Genomic DNA, 25833 nt, shown 5'->3' with positions numbered 1-25833 from the left:
CACTATTTAAAATTTTTACTTTAAGCATTTCACTGATAAGTGCCATCCTAGCATTTCACCCTCTGTGCCTCACTGTGGCAGTTCTCTTTTTATATTTCGTAACCATCTTAGGTTTAGTTTAACTGGAATATCAAGATAAAATAAAACCTAAGGTTTCTGAAGGTGAGCTTCCTCAAAATCTAAAACAGGAAATTGGGTAAGTCAACTTTCACTTCTGTTCTTGTGAATTTTCCCCTGGAAGAGTGAGTTCAGGCCAGCTTCCCTAGCTACTTGAGGCCTTACCTCTCCTCAGTGCATTAAGGGATATCTCTTGAGTCCACTCTTCCCAGAGTTTGGGAATGTGGAGCAGCAGATAAAGCAGACAGGATACCTATTCTCAGAAGCTTTAAAGTAGGAAGAGACTTCCCTGGTGGTCCAGCGGTTAAGAATCCGCCTTCCTAATGCAGGGGACGCGGGTCTGATCCCCGGTCGGGGAACTAAGATACCACATGCCGCGGAGCAACTAAGCCCTCCCAGGGCAACTAAGACCCGACGCAGCCAAAAAAAACCAAAAAAAACAAAAAACAAAAACTAGCTAGAGAGACAATTGGAACAGTACATAGCAATAGGAGGTTACTGTGGCTGAGGGGAAGGCTGGCTTGACATGGCCCAGGAATGAATGGGAGGAGAAACACGCTGGATTCACTGCAAAGCACTTTATTTTTTTTCCCTGTAATCAATGAGTTAAGTATTGTTTTCTTTAATCCTCTGTGAATCACCTACTATTATTAGTGCATTTTACAAATGAGAAAACCAAAGCACAGAGATATCAAGTGACTTGTCCAAGGTCACACAGCTAGTAAGTTGGCAGAGCCTGAGTTCAAACCCAGGCATTGTGGCTACAGAGCCCAAGTTCTCAACCACGGTGTCGCACTGAACACCAGAAAGCATTGGTGGCCCAGGCAGGGGCCACAGTGTGCAGAGAGTGGAGGTAGTTACAAGCGTGGCATTTACTTGTTCAAACATTTATCCAATAAGTAAGCAACTGCTACCTGCCAGACCCTGCTAGGCCCTGAGGTGACAGGAATGAACAAGACGGTCACAGCCCCACCCATAAGAACGTTAGGGTCTCAAGGAAGAAAAGACATCGTACCATTACAGAGGTAAGGCTGGGGGTCTTACTGGTCCTGGGATTGGGAAGGCTTCCATGGGGAAGTGACCTTCAAAGTGCAGGGGAAGGTGGAGTCACGGGGCTAGGAGGGGCGGGTTTCCTGGGAGTTTTCGGGGACGAGGCAGAACCTGAGGCAGGAGGTCCTGAGCACTGGGGAAACCAGTGTGGGCTGGGACAGAGGGTTGAGCCCATCTTGCCAGCCCTTGCAGGGCAGGCCAAGGATTTTGAAGTTGATCCTAACAGGATCAGCGGGAAACTGCTGTAGGGTTTTAAGCAGGGGCATAACTGTAATGAGATTTGCATGCCGCACATCACTGGATTGAGGCAGAGCAGGGATGCGTCAGGAAACCAGGCAGGAGGCTGCAGAGAACAGAGGAATATGGTCAGGAGGTGATGTCTACAGGACTTGGGCATTGCTTGGACGTGGGGAGAGAGCGGGAGGCGTCAGATCTAGGGGAAAGACCGTGAGTTTAACGTTGCTTGTGTTCACTTGGTGATTCCATGTAAGCTGGGAACTCAGAAGCAAGGGGCCAAGCTGGAGGTGCCAGGTGGGAATTGTCCACATACGTGGGTGGCATTGAAAGCCTCGGGAGTAGATAAGGTGACTTAGTGGGGAAGGTTTAAAGATGAAAATAGAGCCTAGGAATGAACTTTGGAGGAACTCCGACCTTTCTAGGTCAGCTTGAGGGAGCTGCTGACCAAGGGCGGGCTACCAGGTAGACAGAGAACTAGTGTGGTACTCAGAAGGCCAGGCAGAGGCTGTTCAAAAAGGACGGAATATGATCTTCAGAATTTATAAAGTGAAAGGAGTAAAATACAAAACAGGGCATATGGACGCTCCCACTTGTGGAGCAGACAAGCAAAAGGAGCTACATAATAAATTTGTATATTCATAAAAACGTCTGCAAAGACCTATAAGCAGGACTGCCTCTGGAGAGAGAAGGGCATTGTAATCGGGTGGGGGGAACTTAGCTGAATACTTTTTGTACTGGTTGAATTTTTAAATTACCTGCATGTATTACTTTTTCAAGTTAAAGGTTAAGAGATGAAGGATCAATTCCACCCCTCCCCAAAAGTTAACTCAGTGGCTGCTGCTCGGAGATTTTGGAAAATCAGGCTCAAAAGATGCTTTGGGTCGGCACCATGGAGAAGGTGAGTGGGGTTGGCAAGAGCGGTTTGGTGGCGGGATAGGGAGAGAAGCCAGGTGGGGTCGGGTTGGTGCGGGAGTCTACGTGGGAGATGAGGCGATGGCCTGGGTGAGGAGCTCAGGGTGGAGAGGCGCACGGAGAGCACGGAGGCTGGGGTAGTGGTGAGGTGTTGGGAGTCATGGCCAGCCCCCCTTCTTCATCTCCACGTATCCCTCATGAGAGACTGTCACACTCCCATGTGCAGCCCAGCTGGGGTCTATCCCCCATGGAAGAGGAGGAGGCCAGCTCAGCATAATTTGCTCTTAAAAGACTCTTAGTTCCGGGACTTCCCTGGTGGTCCAGTGGTTAGGACTCCATGCTCTCGCTGCCGAGGGCCCAGGTTCAATCCCTGGTTGGGGAACTAGGATCCCACAAGATTTGCGGCACGACCAAAAATAAAAAAGACTGTTAGTTCCTAATCACAACTACTTTCTCCAAGTATCAGAAGTCATTCAGGGACTTCCCTGGTGGCCCAGTGGTTAAGAATCCGCCTGCCAATGCAGGGGACACGGGTTCGAGCCCTGGTCCGGGAAGATGCCACATGCCGCAGAGCAGCTAAGCCCGTGCGCCACAACTACTGAGCCCGCGTGCCACAACAACTGAGCCTGCGTGCCACAACTACTGAGCCCATGTGCCTAGAGCTTGTGCTCTGAAACAAGAGAAGCCACCACAATGAGAAGCCCGTGCATCGCAAAGAAGAGTAGCCCCCGCTCGCCGCAACTAGAGAAAGCCCGCGCACAGCAACAAAGAGCCAATGCAGCAAAAGATAAATAAATAAATTTATTTTAAAAAATCATTATCTATGTCTTTAAAAAAAAAAAAAGAAATCATTCAGCAGTAGCAGGAGTTCATTTTAGAATCCTCTAGGGAGGGGCTTCCCTGGTGGTCCAGTGGCTAAGACTCCGAGCTCCCAATGCAGGGGGCCCGGGTTTGATCCCTGGTCAGGGAACTAGATCCTGCATGCGTCAAGTAAAGATCTCAGATGCAGCAACTAAGATCCCACACACTGCAGCTAATACCTGGGGCAGCCAAAATAAATAAATAAATGTTTTTTAAAAAAACTTCTAGAGAACCCCAGTGAAGGTCCCTGTCCTTAGTTGCCAGAACCTGCCATCCCATCCCCCTTGTAACAGGACCAAAGCAGATGAACTGAGACATTGGTCATTTCTAGTATTGGTCATCTGTCCGACTGACAGTAACATGACAGCTCCCCGGAAGGGGACCCTCACGCTCCCCAGACCCCCCCAGACCTTTGCCTCCACGTTTGCTTATTTGTCCGAGTTTGAGGGATGCTCCCTTCACAGAAAGTATGGAAGTGAATCGTGGGTCTGCTCACCATCATGCACTAGGCCTACATTAATTGTCCCAGCTCCAAACGCAGCTTTACACTTGACAGTGATAACGACACTGGGCCGTGGGCCTCACCTCCGTCTTGACTTCACCTCAAGGACCCACTGACATATCCCTTGTCTGCACACCTTTTGCCCATGGGCTTCTTTTTATTTGGTCTCCAAACCCCCAGAGCTCACCATTCTGAATAGCCTCAGATGCCGGCCATGAGCCTTTGCGTCAGCATCAGAGTTAAGACGTCCTCCTCTGATGTCTTCCCAGTGGGTGAGCTTCACATCTTGCAGAGCCTTGGATTTGGGGCCAGCGTCACTTGTCTGTAAATTTCGAGGGATCTGCATCCACAAAGTCTGGTGTCTAAGCATGTTTGCGACCACTGCTGGATGGTGGCCGAGCTTGGGAGAGAGTGAGGAAGCCGAGACCAGAAACCCCGAGGGAGGAAGGGCTCGTGTTCCGGAGGGAGACTTGCCTAGCGGGGACCGTCACCGGGCACCACGAGGAGCCTACGGGTCCTCATCCTTAAATGGGGTGACAGTAGTTCACAGAGTTCACGGAGTGAGCTTTGACTGTGGACTTTAACTATTTTGCCACATAATCCTCGAGTCACTCTGAGTCTTCTCCCCATTCTCAGGTGAAGAAGCCCCTCAACACCCCTGGCAGGCCTGCTGTGAGGGTCTGTGGGCAGCTGTTGCCTTTCGCACTCTCCTCCTGAAATCCCTCACCTTAAACCCACGTAAACATCCTCCATTTCTGGAACCTTCCATCAGAGGAACCAGATACCTCACCACCCTCTGTGACCAAACTAAAAACATTTGTTCTTCCCATTTCTCCACATTCTGAACAGATCCACCCAAACTCTGGTTAGTCCAGGTGTGGATGGCCCTGAGAGGCCCGAGTGCCCCGACTTCCCAGCATCCCCCCGCGGCTTCCAGGACTGTGCCCTTTGCAGCGATGGGGTCCGTCGTCCCCCTGGACCTGCTGTTCCCGCTCTCCCAGGTCGCTTGCACAGCCCCCTGGATTCCCAGGCCGTCCCCCAACCCCATCCGCGTTGCCCACCTTTCCTGCGTGCTTCCCCCACCTTCCCACTCTCTCCTCTCCTGCCTCTTGCCTTAGCTGAGGTCCAGCCCTCCTCCCGCCCTGCAGGCCTCTCCCGAGAACTGGCGTCTCGCACTTTCCACACTTGAGGGTCAGGATAGGCAGCGTGTGGCGGCCCCCCTGTAACACCCCTAGCACCTCTGCAGCCCCTGCCGTCTGGCTGTCCCACTCTCAGCTCGTGACCGTTACGCTGTCACTCGTTTCATACCCCGAGGCCTTGTCGCAGCCTCCCTGTTGTCCTCTTGTTCCAGGCCCGGCCATCAACCTGGGTAGCGCCGGGGACCATCTCCAGCTACCTGCTCTTCTATTCCCCTCCCCGCTATTCTGTGACCTTTCCCCTTGTCCCCAGAAGGACTCCACCTTTGAAACCTTAGCTCACTTCCTGCTGTCAGGCCACCATGTCCCAGATGCCCCTCCTGTCTTCCTCTGGAACCTCTGACCTCTGGCCTCCTTGCTCCCCTCTCAAGGACAGCCCCATGTCCCTAGGTGTTGGCCTCCTCAGTTTGCTCACCTTCCCACCAATTTTCTGGCCAAACTCAACCCATGAACAATGGACATGTCCATCTCCGGGGTCTGGACCCAGCTCTGGGGGACAACTGAAGACAGTTGTACAGCCACAGTCCCCATGGTCCCCACGGCGCCCAGGCTCCCGGCCTCAGTGCCCAGGCCAGCTGAGTCGGCCCTCACCCAGCTCCCGGCCACTTTCCACCCTCACCTCCTCTCGTGGGGGCCACCCTCCAGCTCGCTCCTCACTCCTGGACCTCGTGGGCAAAATAGGCTGCCGCCGTTTCCCTCGTCCTCTCTTCTGTGATACTCCTTGTGGGCGAAGGCACCACACTCTCCTCTGGGGTCGCCATCCGTTCCCAGCCTCTAGCCTGGGGACGCCGCGCTGGGGTCGTGTTTCTTGGAAGGCTTAGGAAACCCTCCCTGTAGTGGTTTAGATGCTGGAAGACAGTCCAATTCTGTCATGTAAGTATAAGTGAATTTACCAAAACAAAACCCAGAAGAGAGTCAATGTCCCTCCTATCCCAGGGCAATATACGACATCCTGTGATTTATGCAAAAACTATTGGCATCTTCCATCATTTCTGCTCCAAGAATGTTTTTGGCCGCGCCACACAGCATGCAGGGTCTTTGTTCCCCGACCAGGGATCGAACCTGTGCGCCCTGCAGTGAGAGTGTGGAGCCTTAACCACTGGACTGCCAGGATAGTCCCTGCTCCAAGATTCTTAACTGTTCCTGGTGCCCCACTTGCATGAGGCCAGACTGTTGAATGAAATGAGCTGGGAGTCACCCTGGCAAGCTATGGATCCCGGGTTTCTCAGAGCCTCAGTTTTCACATCTGTAAAATGGGGACGGACAGTCATACTCTTCAGGCTGCTGTGGGTGGGTGAATGAGATCAGGCGCACAAACGCGTGCAGCCCGCAGCTGTGCAGTCACCTGACAGCGGGGCAGGCGGCCCCCAGGTTCCAGCCCTTTAACCATGAGCTGGAAGGACAGTCCCTGACCTCGTGGAATTAACCGTTTAGTGGGGAGGACAGATACTAAGCAAATAAACTCACGAATATGTCATCACTAACAGGGCTAAGTGTTGTTATGAAGTGATGATCTGAATATTAGCCACACGGCAGTGTCTCTCCATCCATAATGAAGAGGTCGTGGAGGGGAGGGGAGCCGGAGGCTGGGCAGGAGAGAGCCGGAGGCCTCCGTCACAGCAGCTGACCTGCCGATGCACCGAGAACAGAACCTGAGAATGGAATCAGTGGCTGGCTCCACAGCTCCGTGAAGAAACTGGTGGGGAAGGTGCGTCTGTCATTCTCAGCAGCTTCTCTCTCCTCAGCTGCTGCCCCATTTTATTCACAGCTCCAGGCCTGAGGGAGCAGAGAGCCCCTTCCCTCGCGGCTGGGGTGCTGTGACCCCAGCGTGGTCTCAGGGAATGGCCTGAGCGGCACCTGCGGCCCAGAGAACGTAACAGCCGGGGCACAGGCCATGACTCCAGACCCCAGGCGGCCTCTCTCACTCCACAGGTGCTGCTCAGGGTGGAATGAGACAAACGGGTCGCTTGTTGTGATGGCTGATTTTCTGTGTCAACTTGACTGGGCCGTGGGGTGCCCAGACATTGGCTAAACGTTATCCTGGTGTGTCTAGGAGAGCGTTCCTGAGTTGGATGAGCATTTGTAGCTGCAGTCTGAGTAAAGCAGATGAGCCTCCCAGTGTGGTGGCGTCATTCAGTCCATTGAGGGCCTGAACAGAACAAAAAAGCGGGGGCAGAATTTACTCTCTGCCCGTCTGAGCTCGGACACTGGTCTCCTCTGGCACTAGGACTGACACTTACTTACATCATCAGCTCCCCTGGTTCCTGGACCTTCGGGCTGGGACTGGAACTACCCCACTGTCTTTCCTGGGTCTCCAGCTTGCAGACAGTAGATCGTGGGACTTCTCAGCCTCCACAGTCATGTGAATCAATTCCTTGTTTTATAGATATATAGAGAGAGACAGAGAGAGACAGAGAGACAGAGAGAGAGATGGGTGTATATATCCGCTATTGGTTCTGTTTCTCTGGAGAACCCAATACAGCTGTAGAGCTTTTCAATTTGGCTCATTTAACTACAGGTCAGCTGCATCCAGGAGCCTTAAGGCCTGAGGCAGAGGCAAGAGAGGGAAGCCAGGAGTCGGGGACGTGAGTGGGAGAAACAGAGTAGCACAAGCCACAGGCTCCACACAGGAGGATAGATGGCTGAGGAGAAACCCAGCCATCTCCAGGGTGATGGGAGTCTCCAGGTGGGGCAGTTGAGGCAAAGTTAAGCAGGGGCAGCCAAGGAATTCCTGGGAGAAGACCAGAACAAAGATTTGGATGGGAGGCAGTGGAAAAGTCCAGAAGTGTCCAGACTTTTTCCACAGGAAAAGGCACCAAGACTGGGAGAGCAGGGGACGAGTGCCGTGTGCAGTAGGGGCACTCTGTCACCAGAAGTGCTCAGAAGCAGGAGCTAGAGAACCGCAGAAGTGCTCCCTGCTACGGAAAAGTCTACGAGCTGTATGAGCTTCAGATGGGACTAATCCAGTGGCTCAGTGCGCGCATCACCGAGGGCCTGGTTTTCTCCCTTCTCCACCTTCCAGGCCGTTGGCTTCTCCTAAGCCGGGCTCCACAGGGCTCACAGGATCTCTGCCCGCAGCTGAGAGAGAAGGCCAAGGCGCCTCAAGTCACCCGGCAGGGAAGGGGAGGCATTGCCACCAAGAGCATGGAGGCATGGAAGCCCGGTGGCCAAGACCAGCACTGGTCCCCTCTGAGCATCACCCGCGAGGGAGGGACCCCTTCCTGAGAGGTGAGGCCGGGTGACTTCTCAGATCCCTTCCAACCTAGGGATCCTGTGACTAAGTATGGAACACAACCCGTCTAAGGCCCAGTGGTTTGGGGCACAAGTGAGTGGAGTATGGCTTTGGCCCTGTGCCAAATGCCAGATGCCCCTCAGGCCAAAGCTTGTGCCTGGCAGCCGCTTCCAGGTGAGCTGACTGGGAGGCAGCCTCACTGGTTCCTGGGAGCTCTGCTGGGTTGGCTTCCTGTGCTCCCCACATTCCGCGGAACACACTCACCCCCCGTGGGAGCTTCGCTAGGTCACTGCCAAGGTCCGATTGTCACCGGGGCTGCTCTTTCAATTTTCTTCCAGTCCGCTAGGGTCCTCTGGGGGAGCTGGGAGAACTGCTGTTTCCCTGTAATCCTGCGTGTTCAGAGATGAGGGCAGCTCCAGGCCTACAGAGAGCACTTCATTCACTTGAGCTTAACTCACCACAGGTGATGACCTCAAGTGTGAATCATTTCCAAGGAAGCAAGAGCTGCGGGGAGGCCAAAGATGGACCTCTACACTGGCTTCTTGGTTTGTTCTCACATTTACTTTTGAAATAATGGCTACCATGGAGGTGGACCTCATCTCTTCCTTGGCCTGTGCGCTCCCAGACCTCTCCCCTGCACACAGCAGGACCTGAACACATTGCGATAGGTCATGACCGCCCATTTCTTTGTTCTCTGTTCATCTAGGCCCCAGAGGGAATCATGGGCCCTCCCTCCTCAGAGGTGTCCTAAAGTGGGGGTGGGGAGGGGAGTGAAGGAGCTCTGCTGGCGGGACCTGGGATCAGGCTGAATCGGATAAAACAGCTGCAGAGACAGGAACCATCCCCTCTGCTGGAGCAGGGCCCCAGGGCAGGCAGAGCTGCCGGAGTGGACCCATTTTCTTACAGCCTGCAAAGGGAGGCTGTGTACATTTAAAAGTGACTAAAAACAGGGCTTCCCTGGTGGCGCAGTGGTTGAGAATCTGCCTGCTGATGCAGGGGACACGGGCTCGAGCCCTGGTCTGGGAGGATCCCACATGCCGCGGAGCAACTAGGCCTGTGAGCCACAACTACTGAGCCTGCACGTCTGGAGCCTGTGCTCCGCAACAAGAGAGGCCGCGACAGTGAGAGGCCCGCGCACCGCAATGAAGGGTGGCCCCCGCTTGCCACAACTAGAGAAAGCCCTCGCACAGAAACGAAGACCCAACACAGCAAAATAAATAAAATAAATTAATAAACTCCTACCCCCAACATCTTCTTTAAAAAAAAAAAAAAGTGACTAAAAACAATCTGAAAAACCACTATTCTGAATTGGTTTATTTAAATTTTACAGAAACCTTATTAGAGTTAAGTATGTAATTATAAGTCCAGTAACAATTCTACAAAAATGCACATACAATGCCAGAATTCCTTAAAAGTAACTAATACCATATTCCTGTTTTGCATAAAACATGCATTAATATCAACTGCCACATGTTGGCCAAAATCAGTCTCTACAAGAAGAGACAGTCCAATACAGTCAATAAGAAAACTAGTTGTTAACAACAGGTTAAAAAAAGAGGTTTTCTGGTTAATGAAAAAGGAACAGTACCTTTCCTAAAACGAGCCCTTCACCACTGGGTGATCTGTGCTGTGCTGCCCAGTAATGCGTCACCTCCAGGACCGGGTCCTGAGCTGTCATAAGGAAGGGGGGAACTTTCTGATAGTTAAATCAAACGTCTGAGAAGATATAAACTTTCAGGCCACAATGGTACACAACTAGTACCACCTTGCGGAGGGGGTTCAAAAATCCTCAGACTTGGGCCAGAGTTCCCAAGCTGGGGATGTAAACCACCTTGAAGATGCCGTGAGCTCTCACCCTAGCCTTTCCACCCTTTCTACAAGGCCAGCTCAGAGCACACAGGCATCTCCTGTGGCCACAAGACCTTCCAGCTCCACACGTCACTCTTCATCAGGATCTGTAATTAGGAGGTTTGATGCAGAAAAACAAGTTGTACTATTTCTTTACGTCCTTGACTTTCTGTAGGCCTAGTTCACCTTATCCAGGGATCGGTGGGCACTTGTGACTGCTGGACACACAAAATTATTAACATACACTTGTGGCCCCAAAGCCTCAAATGTGTATAGTCTCACACCTCAAAGTGTGTCGTCTACTGCCAGGAAAGACCACGCTCCTCCAGAGGGAGAGAGCAACTGAGGGCTCTTTGTTTATCAAAAGGTGTTTTCCACACAGACTGAGGGGCTTTAAAGAGATTTCAAACCAACTGAAAGGACATCCCCTCAAATATGGGGTTTTATACAACATCCCATGAGGTTCTTCAAAAGATCTCACAGTCATTAGGGACTCAGCTGTGGACAGTAACGTTTATATACATAAAGCTCATCGTTTGCACATGGGATCTCTTCCACATCGTCTCCCAAAACAGAGCACTCACTGCCCTGCTCGCTACAAGTAAGCTAAGCCAGTAGCTTTTTTCTTCAGCACAGATTTAAGGGGAAAAATAATAATTTATTGGGGGTTCTAATACCATTTTCTTAACAGAACAATATCAAAATAGGTCTGTTTATAATCTAGGCTTATGAATATCCCTGATAATATAAAGAAACCCAGAGGACTTTGTAAACCACCATGATTTCACAGGGTAGTACCCGGTCTATTTTCTAGGCAGTAGAGAGGGACCAGTATAATGGCAGATTTTCTCCAGGAAGCCCTGTGAGCACTACAGTACTGAAATTCTAATATTCTAGTGCCAGTAGACTTGTGAATGAAATTTTCACTTTAAATTTTTTAGTAAAATTTGTAACAAAGGTAGTCTTCCTCAATCCTGCCATCAGCCAATCTCCTTGCCTGTGATAAACATCTAGGCCAGAAAACCATCAGTCCTGGCTACTCCGGAGGTTCGGCCTGGAGGAAGCAAGCTCTGAGATCCCTTCTAAGCTGTGACCAAAGCTCAGAAAACAGAGATGTGGGAGAAGGGGCAGAACAGGCTTGAGGAAGCTTTGACCCAAGGCACCATGATCGCAGGGGTGGGGGGATCTACGGAGGTTGGAGCTGACAGGAAGAGAACTTGACAGAGCAGGTCCTGGAAGACAGCGGCTCTGTGACAGGGCAGACACACTCGGGAGTTAAAGAGCAAATCATAAGGGAAAAAAAAAACTAGTTTACTTTCTCAAAACCAAATCAAACCTCTTGAAACTCATGAGCAAATAACCCTGGCTGGACTGGCGTGGTGGGGCTCAAGTCTGTGGAATGAGCTGCATTTAGCTGAGTCAGAAAGAATGCTGGTTGTGAAATCAGCAGGAGGAGCCCGCTCCAGGGAGGACAGAATGAGGACCGAAGGTGAAATATGCCTCTTTTATTCCTGGAACAGCAAGTGGCATCTTCATTGGCTGGATGAGAAGGTGCCATATTCCAGTCTAGCTGCAATAATACTGCATCCCATCTACTCTTCTTCTCTTTTTTGACTGAAATTCTTCAAAGAACTGCTGGATGTCCTCTCTCTTAACCACCTGTTGAGGGAGAGCGAAAATTAGGAAAGGGAACATCACAGAAGAGCACTAACTGGCTGTAACATTCACAATCAAGTCCAACAGTACTGCTGATAAGGACTGTGTTAATGTGTAATTAATTATCCTATCTCCATTGCATAGACAAGCTCATCCTGGCTCAGAGACCGGCCAGTCAGCATCACGCGGTAGGCAGACAGCACACTGGTACGGAGCGTGGGTTCCACCACCGCCCTTGGTTTCCTCATTAAAATGAGATGAAAGCAGCACCATCTAACAGGGCCGTTTGAAGAGCAGATGAGATGTAATACCTGTAAAACACTGCCCAGCACAGAGTGAGTTCTCAATGAATATCAGCTGAAAAGAAAAGCGGCAGAGCCAGGATGAAAACTGAGGTGACCAATGGTCTCGAGGCCACTGCTCTCCTCATGACACAGCTGTCTTGGGGATGTCCTTCAGTCCCGCAGAAGCACCCACAGCAAACAAAATCTGCTTTTTTTGAGATTTGTGCTCTCTCCTTTACTGAAAAAAAAGGAACCCCCAAACTCTTCCCTCTTCAAGAGTCCAAAATTAAAGATGTTTGCTATATAAGTAGAAAAATAATTGGCAAAAACCATGGAAGCAGTACCCCCAGTAAATGGAATAATCATGTTATGCAATAAAAATGAGAAATTTATCTTGTATTTTATCGGAAAAAGGACTAGAACATCACATAGAAGTGTTTCTATTAGCAAAATAAAATATGAAAAATAAGAAAATAAGGGGAAATATGGATAAAAAAGTAAACCAGGCCTACCCGGAAGGAGTCCCTGCTCACCCCAAGAGTGAGTCTGTGCTGCAATTGACAGGTCTGTTAACATGGTTTTCAATTACAAAGGTAACACATTCTTATTATTATAAAGGAATAAAGGTGGGGCGGGGAGAGGGAGGGAAAGAGAAAAAGAAAAAGAAAGCACTGTAATACAGAGAGCAAGAGGGAGAGAGAGAGAGAGAGAGAGAGAGAGAGAGAAGTAAGAAAGAGGACAAATACTTGTGTGTAAAGCGAAAACCTCCCTCTCCACTCCCCAGGGGTAAGAGCGCGACATCCCCAAATGGCACAGGCAACCTGAATAACTCACTGGGGCGAGACATGATCTTACAACTCCTCGAAATGAAAGAACTCCACACCAGACTGGCAGCTGACACACCAGTCTCACAGGCACCAAGAGTCAGCCGGGGGTCAACCTGTGAGGAATTAGAACCCCTCACAGACTCAAGATCGAGATGCTAACGCACTCTGAGGCAACCACAGCTCAGAGCTCTAAGGCCCTGGGCTTGGGAATGCACACTTATAAATGCTATTAAATAGGATACTGGGGAGTTCCAATGCGAAGGATCTGCCCCTAGCTCAGATCAAACATTAAACGCTGAAAGGCAATACAAGGACATTTCTCTGGCAAGGAAACAGTAGGAGGAGACCTAAAAGCCCACAAATTACACAAATTAGAGTGTGTAATCTTTAGAGTTTCTAGGCATCCTCAAATGGTCACAGCCAATATGCAGAGTAGAAATGTTAAAGAATAAATACCTGGGTCCAATAATGAATCATTTTATTGGCTTGTCCTAGAAAATTTGTAGTGTCTAAGTGTTATTATTATTTTTTAGTCAGACACAAACATTAAATAAAGGGCAGTCCCTCATTTGACAACACCCAGACCTTATTAGCATTCTCTTCTATAGCCAAATACAACCAAAGCAGATGAGCTTTATGACAACTTAAGGTGTTTGTAATGTCGAAAACAAACAATAAAAAATATTTTTCTGTCCTTTTAAATCATCACATCAGATAATCTCAGACTCATAAAGAATGGCTCTAGCTGTCACAAAGATCCATACACTGAAGACACATGTGAAGACTCTGGATAAAATTGTTTCAAATGTGAATGGAAAAAGACAACATACCTACTTTTTTTCTTTTACGTGAATTTAAGTGTGTGTGTAATAAAATCAATAAAGAGCACAGCAACCACAAACTACACAAAAGCAGAGGCAAGAGCATGTGCTTTGACACACCTGAAAGACCCTGAACGTCCACTAACAGTGCTGAGGTTAAAACAGTTACACCCGGGGCTTCCCTGGTGGCGCAGTGGTTGAGAGTCCGCCTGCCAATGCAGGGGACACGGGTTCGATCCCTGGTCCGGGAGGATCCCACATGCCGTGGAGCAACTAAGCCCGTGCACCACAACTACTGAACCTGCACTCTGGAGCTCGCGAGCCACAACTACTGAGCCCATGTGCCACAGCTACTGAAGCCCGCGTGCCTAGAGCCCATGCTCTGCACCAGGAGAAGCCACTACAATGTGAGGCCCGCATGCAGCAACGAGGACCCAATGCAGCCAAAAATATATAAATAAATTTATTTTAAAAAAAAAACAAAAAAAACCCAAAAAAGTTACACCCACGGACCCTCTTAGTTCCAGTGAGAGAGAAGCCTGAGGCTGCATTAAGCAGAGGACAGCCTTTGCAACAGAAACGAGAATAACTGTCTGTTAAGAGCTGCTGGGAAGCAGGAAGACGTCCGTCCCTAGTGACAGTGAGGAACATTCTCTAAAAATGAGAAAACCATTTAGGAAGTCTCTTTAACTTTGGACTTCACAATTCATTTTGCAGAAAGGCAGCATTGCCAGATATCCAGGCAGCTACAAGTTCTTCCCACATTTATGAGAAAGCACTCAGTTGGCAGAGACTTCTTCCAAGAAAACAAGTTTCCGGGCACGTCCCGAGTGTCCATCAGACCCATGTCTGACTTCATTTGTCTGTCTAGCTATAGCAGAGCAAAACATTTTCTGTCCAGAAGGACAACTGTAGGCCATGAAAAGAAAAGTTTTGCTTTATTATCTGCCTTTGGAAGATAAAAAAGTATTTTAGAAGAAAAAGTCCATCATAAATGTATGAGTAGTAAAGGGCCAGGAGGTATTTGTAAATTCATCTGGAAAACTATTTTATCTATTTATTTTCTGGCTGCACCCCGTGACATGTGATATCATAGTTCCCCGACCAGGGATCGAACCCACGCCCCCTGCAGTGGAAGTGTGTTGTCTTAACCACTGGACCAGCAGGGAAGTCCCTGGAAAACTATTTTAAAAGATTACATGGGAATTCCCTGGCGGTCCAGTGGTTAGGATTCCTTGCTTCCACTGCAGGGGGCATGGGCTCATACCTGGTCGGGGAACTAAGATCTCACGTGCCACGTGGCCAAAAAAATTTATACATTATAGAGTTAGTGTCACCCTTAAAAGCATACAGACCGTCCTAACCAGCAAGAGAAATGTTTTAGCCCCCCAATATAAAGTTGTTTTATTTTAAACGAGAACTCAAAAATCACAGAAAAGCGGTCTGGCTTTCATTTTTCCTTCCTTCTCCAAAAATCCCTGCTCGAAGGTCAGGACTGAGAGAATCAGTATGGCTGATCCAATGGCCCTCTCCTAAGCTACGATTCTCTCCAGATCAGGCATGACTGCTCCGTCCCTCATCTGGAGGGTTAGGAAGGACTCCTGATGTGGCTAGTCCACTGGTGTTTCACTACTATTGATTTCCCTTTCCTCTGCCTGCATTAAGCTCTCAGTCATCTTTTTCATCAAAGAAAATGAACTATGGAAAACAGTACGGAGGTTCCTCAAAAACCTAAAACGAGAACTACCATATGATCCAGCAATCCCACTTCTGGGTATGTATCCAAGAAACTGAAAACACTAATTTGAAAAGATACATGCACCCTAATGTTCACAGCAGCATCATTTACAATAGCCAAGATATGGAAGCAACCTAAGTGTCCATCAACAGAAGAATGGTTAAAGAAGATGTGGCACACACACACACACACACAATGGAATATTAGCCATAAAAAAGAATGAAATTCTGCCATTTGCAACAACATGGATGGACCTAGAGGGTATTATTATGTTTAGTGAAATAAGTCAGATAAAGAAAAATAAATATTACATGTTATCATTTATATGTAGAGTCTAAAAAATAAAACAAATGAATATAACAAAACAGACTCACAGATATAAAGATCAAACTAGTGGTTACCAGTGGAGAGAGGGAGGGGGAGAGGCAAGTGAAGGGTAGGGGATTAAGTGGCATAAACTACTATGTATAAAATAAACAAGCTACAGGGATATATTGTACAGCACAAGGAATGTAGCCAATATTTTATAATAACTTTAAATGGAGTATAATCTATAAACATGTTGAATCACTATGTTATACACCTGAAACTAAAATAATACTGTAAATCAACTATACTTCAATAAAAAAGATACTTTATTCCAAACATACAAGGCTCTGATTAAAACTCTAACTAAACTTACTGTGCCTTCATCAGCAAATCTCTTGAGATAGTCTTTAAGTTCAGTCTTCAAGTCATTGTATTCTAAATCAAAACAACAAAAAAAGGACATAAACTTCAGATAAGCCATTTGCATTTAGAAACAAAATATTTCTTGACCATTGACATTTGAGTATGTTAGTCTAAACCACATCTTTCTTTAAGTGAAATCTGCATAGAAACTTGTTCTCAATTTCTCTCAAATTCCTCCATTTTGACATCTGGGACACTTTTTCATTTAAAAACCCTCAAAAAACAGAGATATCCTCATCCCCAAAATGATTAGCTAAGAATTTTTTTTAAAGTTTTCCATCTCTCTGGAATTCTAGTGCTTGAAAGAAATATCTTGGACTTGTCAAACATTAAGTTTTAAAACTCGTGCACTCACTCAACAATTTATATTATGTACAAGGCACCTTGAGGGCTACAAAAATGTTTTAGATGCAGCCTCTATCCTTGGAAAGCTTTTACTCCAATAAAGGTAAAAGGAAATTAATCAAACAGTTACAAATACAAGACAGGAATAATCAATGTCCAAAAAGGGGCACAAAAGTGGTGGCATCCGAGTAGAAATGGCTAGGATGGAAATCACTAAAATAGGCTGCGCATACTGGGGGAAAAAATGTAAAAGCCTGTAATTAAGGGTTTGGGAATGTTTCCCCTCTAGTGGTTTCCTGTGAACCACTGAAGTATCCTCAAGAACTGTCAAAAAGATGGCATGCTTTGCTCAAAAAGATGACATGTAATGTTCAATGAAAATTATTTCAGTGGATGGAAAAAGAAATTGATTTCCTTTTATTCTTTACTCATACATCTACCCTTAATCAAAATAGCATGTTATGGTTTCTCAAGCATGTAATTATTCTAGCATGTAACCCTAATTCAATGGAAATAGCAGCTAAATACCCAGCAACATTACAATCAAGCAAGTGTAGGTGAGGCCTACTATACAATTCCAAATTTAAACCATCTTTGTGTTAAATTAAAATAGGTTATTAGTTGTCTTCCTTATACGTAAGTTTTTTTAATGGTGAAGGAAACTTCATGAACTTCATGAACTTTCACAAACAATATTTACCGCAAATAAGTTCCACTTGCTGGACTCTGTTCATGCTGTTAAGGGTGTCCATTAGAGGGTCTCTACTGTCAGCTGCCTGGTCAACCTTGCCTTTGTTTTCATAAGCCAGAACTGTGTCACATTCATCTGTCAGGAACAGGACATCTAGATCGCCATACATTTTCTTTAAAAAATAAAACCAGTTTCCCCATTAGAACTGTATGTCATTCTCAGAAAGTCAACCTCATGAGAATCACTAAAAATTTATTTAAATAATACCCAGAAAAACCTGAGCCTTTTAGCAGAGTTGCTTGAATGTTTTATTCTTTTTGCCCAAATCTTTTAGAAAGCTCCCAACTTCCCAGTAGATATTATACGATCTAAGAGATGTTTATTTAAAAACCACTGACTTACTGTAACTTTCAAGTAATACGTGTTTCCAAGCAATTCTATGATATAAAAAAGATAAGCTATTTTCCACTGAAATGAAGCTAATAAAAAGTATTGCATAATTCTTAATTTCTTCCATAAGCATTCAGACTGCAAATACTATTTCATAAATTTGCTTAATATAAAAAAACTTTTCAGTTCTCTATACTCTAGTATCAGTTTCATAAATATACTTCTCAGGTGCTCTTAGTTTAGGCATCAGTCCACAAAACATACTAATATTGAACTTGATCAGGCACTTACCATACAGTCTTTGCAGGTACATAACTTGCTACGCCAGTTCAGGGGCCAATAGGTGGCAGTGTCTTTCTTTATAAACTGCTTAGCTTTAAGCTCCTCAAGTTTGCAGCCAGACTGTGATTCTGTGTTGAGATGTTGATTCTTAAATGCTGTCTGAAATTAAATTAAGTTTTGAAGTGTGTTTTTTAAACTATCATAGTTTTCATAGTTTAGATTTTGTCAAAGGATTTCTTTAGGCAAAGGGTACAACTGAAACCCAAAGCTATATAGGTTACAGAATTAATTTTGCTTAAGTTTTATTTCTTTTATAGCTCAGATTTCATGTTACCTGGAGATCAGCTTCAGAACTAGAGCTGGTACATGGTTCGTTCATCTGCTCTGCTTTAACTTCCTTCTCAGCAGCCTTTCCATGTTCTGGAACATCCTCTTTGAGGGCACCACCACGATGAGCTCCATTTTCAGGTTGGATAACTTCCTGGTCACCTACCACATCAACATTCAGCAGCAACCCATCATCTTCAGCAGTCACTTTGGTTACTGTGGGTTCAGTGAAAACACACACACACATATCCACAGACCCGTTAGCCAGTGAAATCACTTAGTCTGATTAAAACATACTTCAGAATCTGGAAAAGGAGAAAGTCAACCTTAATCTCTGGAATAATAAGAAAGGAAATAACACTTTTTTAGTTTATGCCTGCCTAATCCAAAGAGTCAAATAACTGCAAAGATCATTTAAAAATACCAATCACTACTTAAGCACTTTCTATGTAAAGGAGAAAAAAAAATACTATAGATGTTAAAGACAGGGACACCTCAAGAAGCAAGAGGCAATAGGAAGAGATTTAACTGCAAATACAGGTAGAAGGGCAGTTTTAGAAAAAACAACAGCTTTTCTTTATGAGAGAAGGAAATCAGAAAGGGTGCGTGTAGAGACAGAAATACTGTGGAGAGAAGAGGAATGATAAGGGAACTCAGTTTGCATGATGGCATTTCAGTTTAGTAGGAAATGAGGCCATCTGCTGACAGGGAAGGAAATGAAGGAGGGGCAGAGGGGAACTGTTAAGAAAACCTGATGAATGCGAAATAAATTCAGGTCCAGCAGAAAGAGAGATTTAATTGTAAAGGGTATGAACAGAAAGGAAGCACACCAAGGTTAAGAGCGAGACAAATCAAAATGTCTGATGCTGCTTGTGGTTTGTATGGTGAAGTGTTCCCTAAAGGTGAGAAGGGCAAGAAATTATGAGGCCAGAGCAGGAGACAACTGACACTTTAAAAATAAATTAACACATATAGCATTACAAATAAAATAAAATATTTAATGCCTCAAGAACATTCATTGCTGATTAGTGGTTTGGGGCCAATTCCTTAGAGTATAATAAAAGCACTATATGACTAACTACCACCACCCTCTCCCCAACCAACAGCATGTCTTACATTTAAGAACAATGTTTATCTCTTTATGTTTCAAAATCCCGTTCAAAACTGCTTCCTCCGTTTTCTCTAATTCTGGTCTCATCCATACTCTGCATCACGCCACTTAAGTACAAATTTGTTCTTGGTAGTCTCCCAATCTATCTATAAGCACCTTGTGGAGAAGGAACAGATCTTATACTCTTTTCCACAGAGTCCAATTAAAACTAGTTGATAAAAATTACGTATTGAACATACAAATTGTTCTGAACATACAGCACAAGTTGGTGGAATACCAACTCCACAGAGACATTTACCTGCCAAATGTGCAGCATAAGCCCACAAAAAAGAACAGCGTTTCATGCAAGCCTGGCACACCATCTCTTGGAAATCTCCACTCTCAGGGGGAACGGCACCAAGATGCTGCGAACACAGAAAATCGAACATTTTCCTTGTGATCACCAAGTTGTCCAAAAAGCCCATTATTTTATAAAATATCGCGGGACTTCCCTGGTGGCACAGTGGTTAAGAATCCGCCTGACAATGCAGGGGACACGGGTTCGATCCCTGATCCGGGAAGATCCCACATGCCGTGGAGCAACTAAACCGGTGCGCCATAACCACTGAGGCTGCACCCTAGAGCCCACGCCCCACAACTACTGAGCCCACACGTCGCAACTGCTGAAGCCCAAGCGCCTAAAGCCCGTGCTCCGCAACAAGAGAAGCCACCGCAATGAGAAGCCCGCGCACCACAACAAAGAGTAGCCCCCAATCGCCGCAACTAGAGAAAGCCCGTGTGCAGCAACGAAGACCCAACACAGCGGGGGGAAAGAAATATATTGCACTAGTATGCTGATCATATCTTTACTATATTTTTAGAAGAGTAATTATAACGTAAAATATAGTAAATTCCAAAAGACAAGATCTTTTCTCTTTTTGTAAAGACAATGTCTTTAAAAGGTAAAAGCTTTCCTTACCCTTCCATGGAACCAGTCTTCACAGACTACACACTGGATCATCTCATCTGGAATCTAACACGGGAAAGCCATTTGTTTGTTAATGATTACAGCGAATTCTGGGATACCAAAGTAAATCTGGCACACATTAGAATTAGATATTAAATAATTCTCTACCAATTCTGTAAAACTGCTATCCACATGCCAGAAGTCAAGCGAACAGGGAGAAACAGCAATTCAAGGGGCCAAAGAAGTTCATTCTCCATGAACTGGTGTTACAGAAGGATTACATTAAGATAAGCACTTTGTGAGCAATTATCCAAGCTTTCATATCAGTTACTTAATATATGATTCCCATAAAACTTTATAAATAAGTAACATATTCTCACTTCAAACGTAAACCCAGGCCCAGGGAGGTAATGTGAATTGCAGCAAGTTGCAGAGGTGAATGCACAGAATTTTCACTTTTGTCAAAATAAAAGAAAACTAGAAATTAAAACTCACATTCACCCACTTATATGTGCACAGAAAAAGGTTTAAAAATACATATACCAAAAAGTGTTAACAGTGGTTGTTTCTGGGAGGTAAGAAGGTACAGGAGTGAGGAAGAAGAAAAATTCTTTTTAAGTTTTGTGTGTACGTCTAATTGAAATTTTTAAGAGGATCCAGTTTGTACACCCTATTTCTTTCCTTGCAGGGATGTAAGAAACTGAAGGTCATTTTCTGGAAAGTGTTCAGGGGAATGGAGCAAACAGGCAGGCAAAGGGGGGGGGAAGGAAAAAAGTTCTGGCCTTGAGAAAGTCCTGTCCAATATTTCATTCTCATGATGTAAGAATGAGAATAATAGTTGGGATCTGTTCTGGTTGTAGCTCCAGCCCAGATTCATAAGAAGGAATAAATCTAGAATCCTTTCACAATCCCCAAATCCCTGCTGAACAGCTAAAGGGTCAAATATGACAAAAGGCTGAGGAGTGAAGGCTAGAGATGACACAGTCCCGGTGCTAACCTCTAAATCTCTTACCTCATCTTCAGGATCAGGATAAGGTCTCTTGCAAATGCAGTACAATCCAAAAAAGTTGTCATTGTACTTATTGCCACAATTTATCTTTGCTTTGTCCTGAAAGATATTAATTTCAATATATAATATGGTCTAACTTTAACTATAATTTCATGCATCATGAAATTTATGCATTCAATAAATTTGTGCATTAAATATCTCCACCCACCAGAAGCTGGTCTTTAACTTTCAAAGTACAAAGGAAAAAAATTCATTCCTATTAAAGGGATACTTTTTCCAGGATACAGGGAAAAGTTAAAATTTATTTTCTATGTCTTCTTTGTAGCAATTGGAGGAAAATGAATCATAAATATTAATTATCAACCTATGTAAGCTGACACTGGCCTAGAATTTCAAAAGACTTCTTAATGTCCAGCTGTGATAGCCAAAGCCCCCAGGTTACTAGGAGGCAGGCAAGGAAATTATCTAAAAATAATCTTTGAGGAGGGAAAAAGCATGACAGTTTTAGCAATACGATTGAACAATGTAAAGTCCCTTATTTTCTCTTTCATTTCTGTTATTTCATTGAAAGTTAGCGTATAAGCATAGTTTTTTTTATCCAAAAAGCACTGAAAAACTTCTGAGTGCACATAACCCACTCATTATTACCAAGTTTTATTTATTCAGTTTTTAAAGTCATCCCCTTTGCTTTAAAAACCTTAAAGCATAAGCACAATCAACATAACTAAACCTGAATCACTTTAGAACATTCCCCCACAAACCCTTCATATTAATTACAATCTATACTGTAGGCTCTGAAAAGGTTACTTAGTTTTCCAAAAAGTAATAAATGGGATACAGCCTAATACTGATTTTTCCATTTACAAAGAATAAGCATAAGAACTTCCTTTTTGGAAAATACTTGGTTTTTATCCACTTGGACAAATATCAATCTCAGCTACTTTTCATGCATTTATAGTTACGGTGCTTACTTACAGGAAATAATTTGCATTCCAAATTTTTAAACTTGCTGTTTCCACAATCACAACAAAAATTTCTGAAACAAAGGAGGAAGAGCCGATTTTAATTTTTCTTTTAAATCTAATGACTTACTCTTTAAATTCATGTCATAGCCTCTTCCCTTTCAACTGGCTTCTAGGATCTAAAAAGTGACCTTGGTTGTTGTTCATGTATCCAATCCAGAATTTCTCCAAGCACATAACAATAAAAGATTTAATAATTCTAGAGATTAACATGCATAAAGACAAATATCTATATTACACAAACACTAATAAAATCATGGCAGAGCAGCAGGAGTAGTTGAGTTTGCACCATAATTTTATTTTAAAGGGCCCTCTGGGGACTTCCCTGGTGGCGCGGTGGTTAAGAATCTGCCTGCCAGGCTTCCCAGGTGGCACAGTGGTTGAGAATCTGCCTGCCCATGCAGGGGACACAGGTTCGAGCCCTGGTCTGGGAAGATCCCACATGCCGCGGAGCAACTAAGCCCGTGCGCCACAACTACTGAGCCCATGTGCCACAACTACTGAAGCCTACACTCCTAGAGCCTATGCTCTGCAGGAAAAGCCACCGCAATAAGAAGCCCATGCACCGCAACAAAGAGTAGCCCCTGCTCTCCACAACTAGAGAAAGCCTGCGCACAGCAACAAAGACCCAACACAGCCAAAAATAAATAAATAAAATTAATTAATTAATTTCAAGAAAAAGAAGACCCTCTGGAAAAACTGCTCTCTCCAATTATATTATATAAAAACACATTACATTTTACCAGTGCACAACTACTTTGAATGCAAAAAAAAAAAGATTAAGAAAAAAGTGCAGCTGGAAAAGAATCTAAATATTTGAAAAGCATTCAGCATCAGTCTCTGACCATTTTACCTTTTTGTGTATAGCTCAAAAAGTTTATGACTTCCATGACATTCATAACTGCAAGCTAGGCAAATTCCTGCTGGTTCTTCTCCCTCTGGGGTGCAGGTACTACAGGCATATAGTGCTTGTCTCTTTACTGAGCCCTAAAAGACAGCCCCAAAATGGAAAAAGAGAGAAAAAACTTGAAGAAACATGGCAGAGTCACCTAATGCCCATACTATGATCTAAGAAATAACTGAAATCAGATTACCTGTGGTCAAGATTTTCCTGTAAAAAACACTGAGGCTAATAAAAAAGCTTATTCAACAGAATACCAAAACACTGTTGCATGTTTCATACACTAGTGCTTGTTTTCATATAATCTTTTCTTAAAGTGATAGAAAGAAGTTTAATATTTTCAGTCAGCTGTGAATAAGCTGGTCTGCTTAATCATTTCAACACAGAAAAATGTAGGAGAGGGCTTCCCTGGTGGCGCAGTGGTTGAGAGTCCGCCTGCCGATGCAGGGGACACGGGTTCGTGCCCAGTCCAGGAAGATCCCACATGCCGCGGAGCGGCTGGGCCCGTGAACCATGGCCGCTGAGCCTGTGCATCCGGAGCCTGTGCTCCACAACGGGAGAGGCCACAACAGTGAGAGGCCCGCGTACTGCAAAAAAAAAAAAAAAAAAATGTAGGAGAATGTGTCTAAGTTTATGTAAGTAATAATCATACTTAATTTTGGAAAATGCTTGTGGTTCCACCAAAGAGAAAACCAATGCATTAAATGAATCCCTTTGATTTTTAGATGTATGCTGAAGTATTCAGAGGTGTAGTGTCATGGTCTGCAACTTATTTTCAAGTGGCTGAGGAAAAAAGAAAAAAGTCTATTACAATGAAGGGGTAAAAGAAAAAACAAATGTTGTAAAATGTTAAAAAGTGAATATATGTGAAAGTACACAGGTGTTCATAATATTCTTTCAACTTATCTGTAGACTTAAAATGTTTCAAAATAAAAAGTTGAAAGAAGAACAAGCAAATCCTGATAATGGATAGTACCCTCTTCTGGGAAGGGGGGAGATACAAGGAAGATACAAGGAAGCTTCTGGTATGCCGGTAATGTTCTATTTCTTGATCTGGGTAGTACGTACCTGCATGTGTTTGTTTATTTTTTTTATTTTTTATTTTTTGTGGTAAGCGGGCCTCTCACTGTTGTGGCCTCTCCCGTTGCAGAGCACAGGCTCCGGACGCGCAGGCTCAGCGGCCATGGCTCACGGGCCCAGCTGCTCTGCGGCATGTGGGATCTTCCCGGACCGGGACACGAACCCGTGTCCCCTGCATCACCAGGCGGACTCTCAACCACTGTGCCACCAGGGAATCCCTGCATGTGTTTTTGTTTATGCTTTCCCAAGACTTATACATGGTTTGTGCACTTTTCCACATATTTCACTACAATAAAAAAAATGTTAAGGAAGTACGTTTCAAAAACCTAACTACATTTCAAAGGTAACTTACAAACAGACTTTTTAAAAAAAGGAAAGCAGGGAAAAAGTTGTTTCAGTGGTGACCAAAGGTTTTTAAATACCAGACAACATTAAATACATCTGACACAAGGTGTATTAATAAAAAATGTAACCACTTTGCAGTGTAAACTCAACTGGACAACGATGACAACTGGTATTATGATCTCAGTCCGCACCACATAATGACCCCAAATCTCTCTCCACATCCTTCAGCGTTCCACTCCACCCCCTTGGAAGGTAACCTTCTTCCTCCTACCAATTCTCACCTCTTATTAGTTTTCTTCTACCCACCTTTCTCCATTTTTGTACCTAGAAATATAGGATGAGTCACCAAACAAAGACATCACACCCCCTCAAATCCTTGTTCACGACATCTTCCAAATGCTTTCTCTCCTCCCCTCCCCTCCTCTGCCAGTGCCACCAGCTGTTCGGGTCCCGGTCTATCCCCCTGGGGGGCAGACTGCAGACAGATGCAGTACTTGCTTCTTCTCTCCAAAAACCCAGCTAGCACTTGTCAAACTAAATTGCAGAGGAACCAGCTGTCCAGGAGCCCAGCCCACACGGGGAGATTTTCAAATCCAGAGCTCTCTCCTTTAACTCTGTTTTGACTCTCCCGTTCGATTCCTAATAAATGCTCTGAAGATGCGAAAAGTAGAGACAAAGATGTCTGGATGTGAGAGGTCACGGGGACGGTTTCGTGAAAAGCAGCTGAGGCACCGAGAAGAGACGGGAAAGGAAGGAAAGAGCAGCCGCTCCAGGGCCAAAGCCTGGAGAATCGTGGGGGGGGGGGCGGCGACGGAGGAAGACCGAGAAAGGAGGGGAGCCCTGCTGGACACAGGCTGAGGCAGGGGGCTCGGGAGACTAAGGGTAATAGGACAACTGGGCCTGCGATGGGGAAACGTACTACGAACAGCGGCCCCGGACCACCACGGGGGTGCCGGCCGCGGCAGGCGGGAAGAGGGTAAGTCCAGCGGGGAAGAGAAGGTTCAGGGGAGCCCGGGGGAGGCGAGGCCCGGGCCGCGCGCCCACCTGCGAGTAGGAGCACTTCTCCGAGTCGCTGCCGCCCAGGACGGCGCACGCCTCATTCTCCAGCTCCTCGTCCTCCTCAAGTACGTCGACCAACGAAACCACGGGCTCCAGCTCCGACTGCCGCCCAGCGGGCTCCTCGGCTCCAGCCATTCTCAACTGTCACCCGGACCGCCTCTCGGCCCCGGCGGAGGCGGGAAAAGCGGCCGCGAGGGGCGGGGCCGGAGGAGGCGGGGCCTCAGTGCCAGGCACCAATCCCAGAGACGGGGAGCGAAGGAAGGGGGAGGAGCGACTTCCGACAAACGGAAGTTACTCCTCTCCCTTCTGCCG

The 25833-nt window shown here is 45.7% G+C and overlaps 1 protein-coding gene across 1 annotated transcript; it reads right to left on the bottom strand.

Annotated features, from left to right (window-relative positions):
• Positions 1–9403: 9403 nt before the first annotated feature.
• On the bottom strand, positions 9404–25707 carry UBR7 (ubiquitin protein ligase E3 component n-recognin 7). Its single transcript, XM_022576230.2, has 11 exons — positions 25507–25707; positions 22990–23123; positions 22090–22150; positions 21118–21213; positions 20118–20171; positions 19458–19563; positions 18056–18264; positions 17731–17880; positions 17059–17221; positions 15964–16025; positions 9404–11614 (listed from the first exon to the last, which is right to left on the bottom strand). The coding sequence occupies exons 1-11, from the start codon at positions 25654–25656 to the stop codon at positions 11522–11524; spliced, it is 1278 nt and encodes a 425-aa protein (XP_022431938.1). The 5' UTR covers positions 25657–25707; the 3' UTR covers positions 9404–11521.
• Between the last annotated feature and the right edge of the window lie 126 nt (positions 25708–25833).

The sequence above is a fragment of the Delphinapterus leucas genome, chromosome 2 (assembly GCF_059928025.1).
Source record: "Delphinapterus leucas isolate spDelLeu-1000000601 "Yukka" chromosome 2, BTC_Dleu_Yukka2, whole genome shotgun sequence".
Classification (NCBI taxonomy): domain Eukaryota; kingdom Metazoa; phylum Chordata; class Mammalia; order Artiodactyla; family Monodontidae; genus Delphinapterus; species Delphinapterus leucas.
This window is presented reverse-complemented; position numbering and strand designations above follow the sequence as displayed.

What these genes read in the sequence shown, in the direction of transcription:
- UBR7 (XM_022576230.2), bottom strand. Translation starts at nt 25,656, where the DNA reads ATGGCTGGAGCCGAGGAGCCCGCTGGGCGGCAGTCGGAGCTGGAGCCC. An exon ending in AAGACTGGTTCCATGGAAGG is followed by an intron (nt 19,564 to 20,117) that starts GTAAGGAAAGCT and finishes CTGTGTTCGCAG; the next exon opens with CATCTTGGTGCCGTTCCCCC. An exon ending in GCAAGTGGAACTTATTTGCG is followed by an intron (nt 16,026 to 17,058) that starts GTAAATATTGTT and finishes GTTTTGATTTAG; the next exon opens with AATACAATGACTTGAAGACT.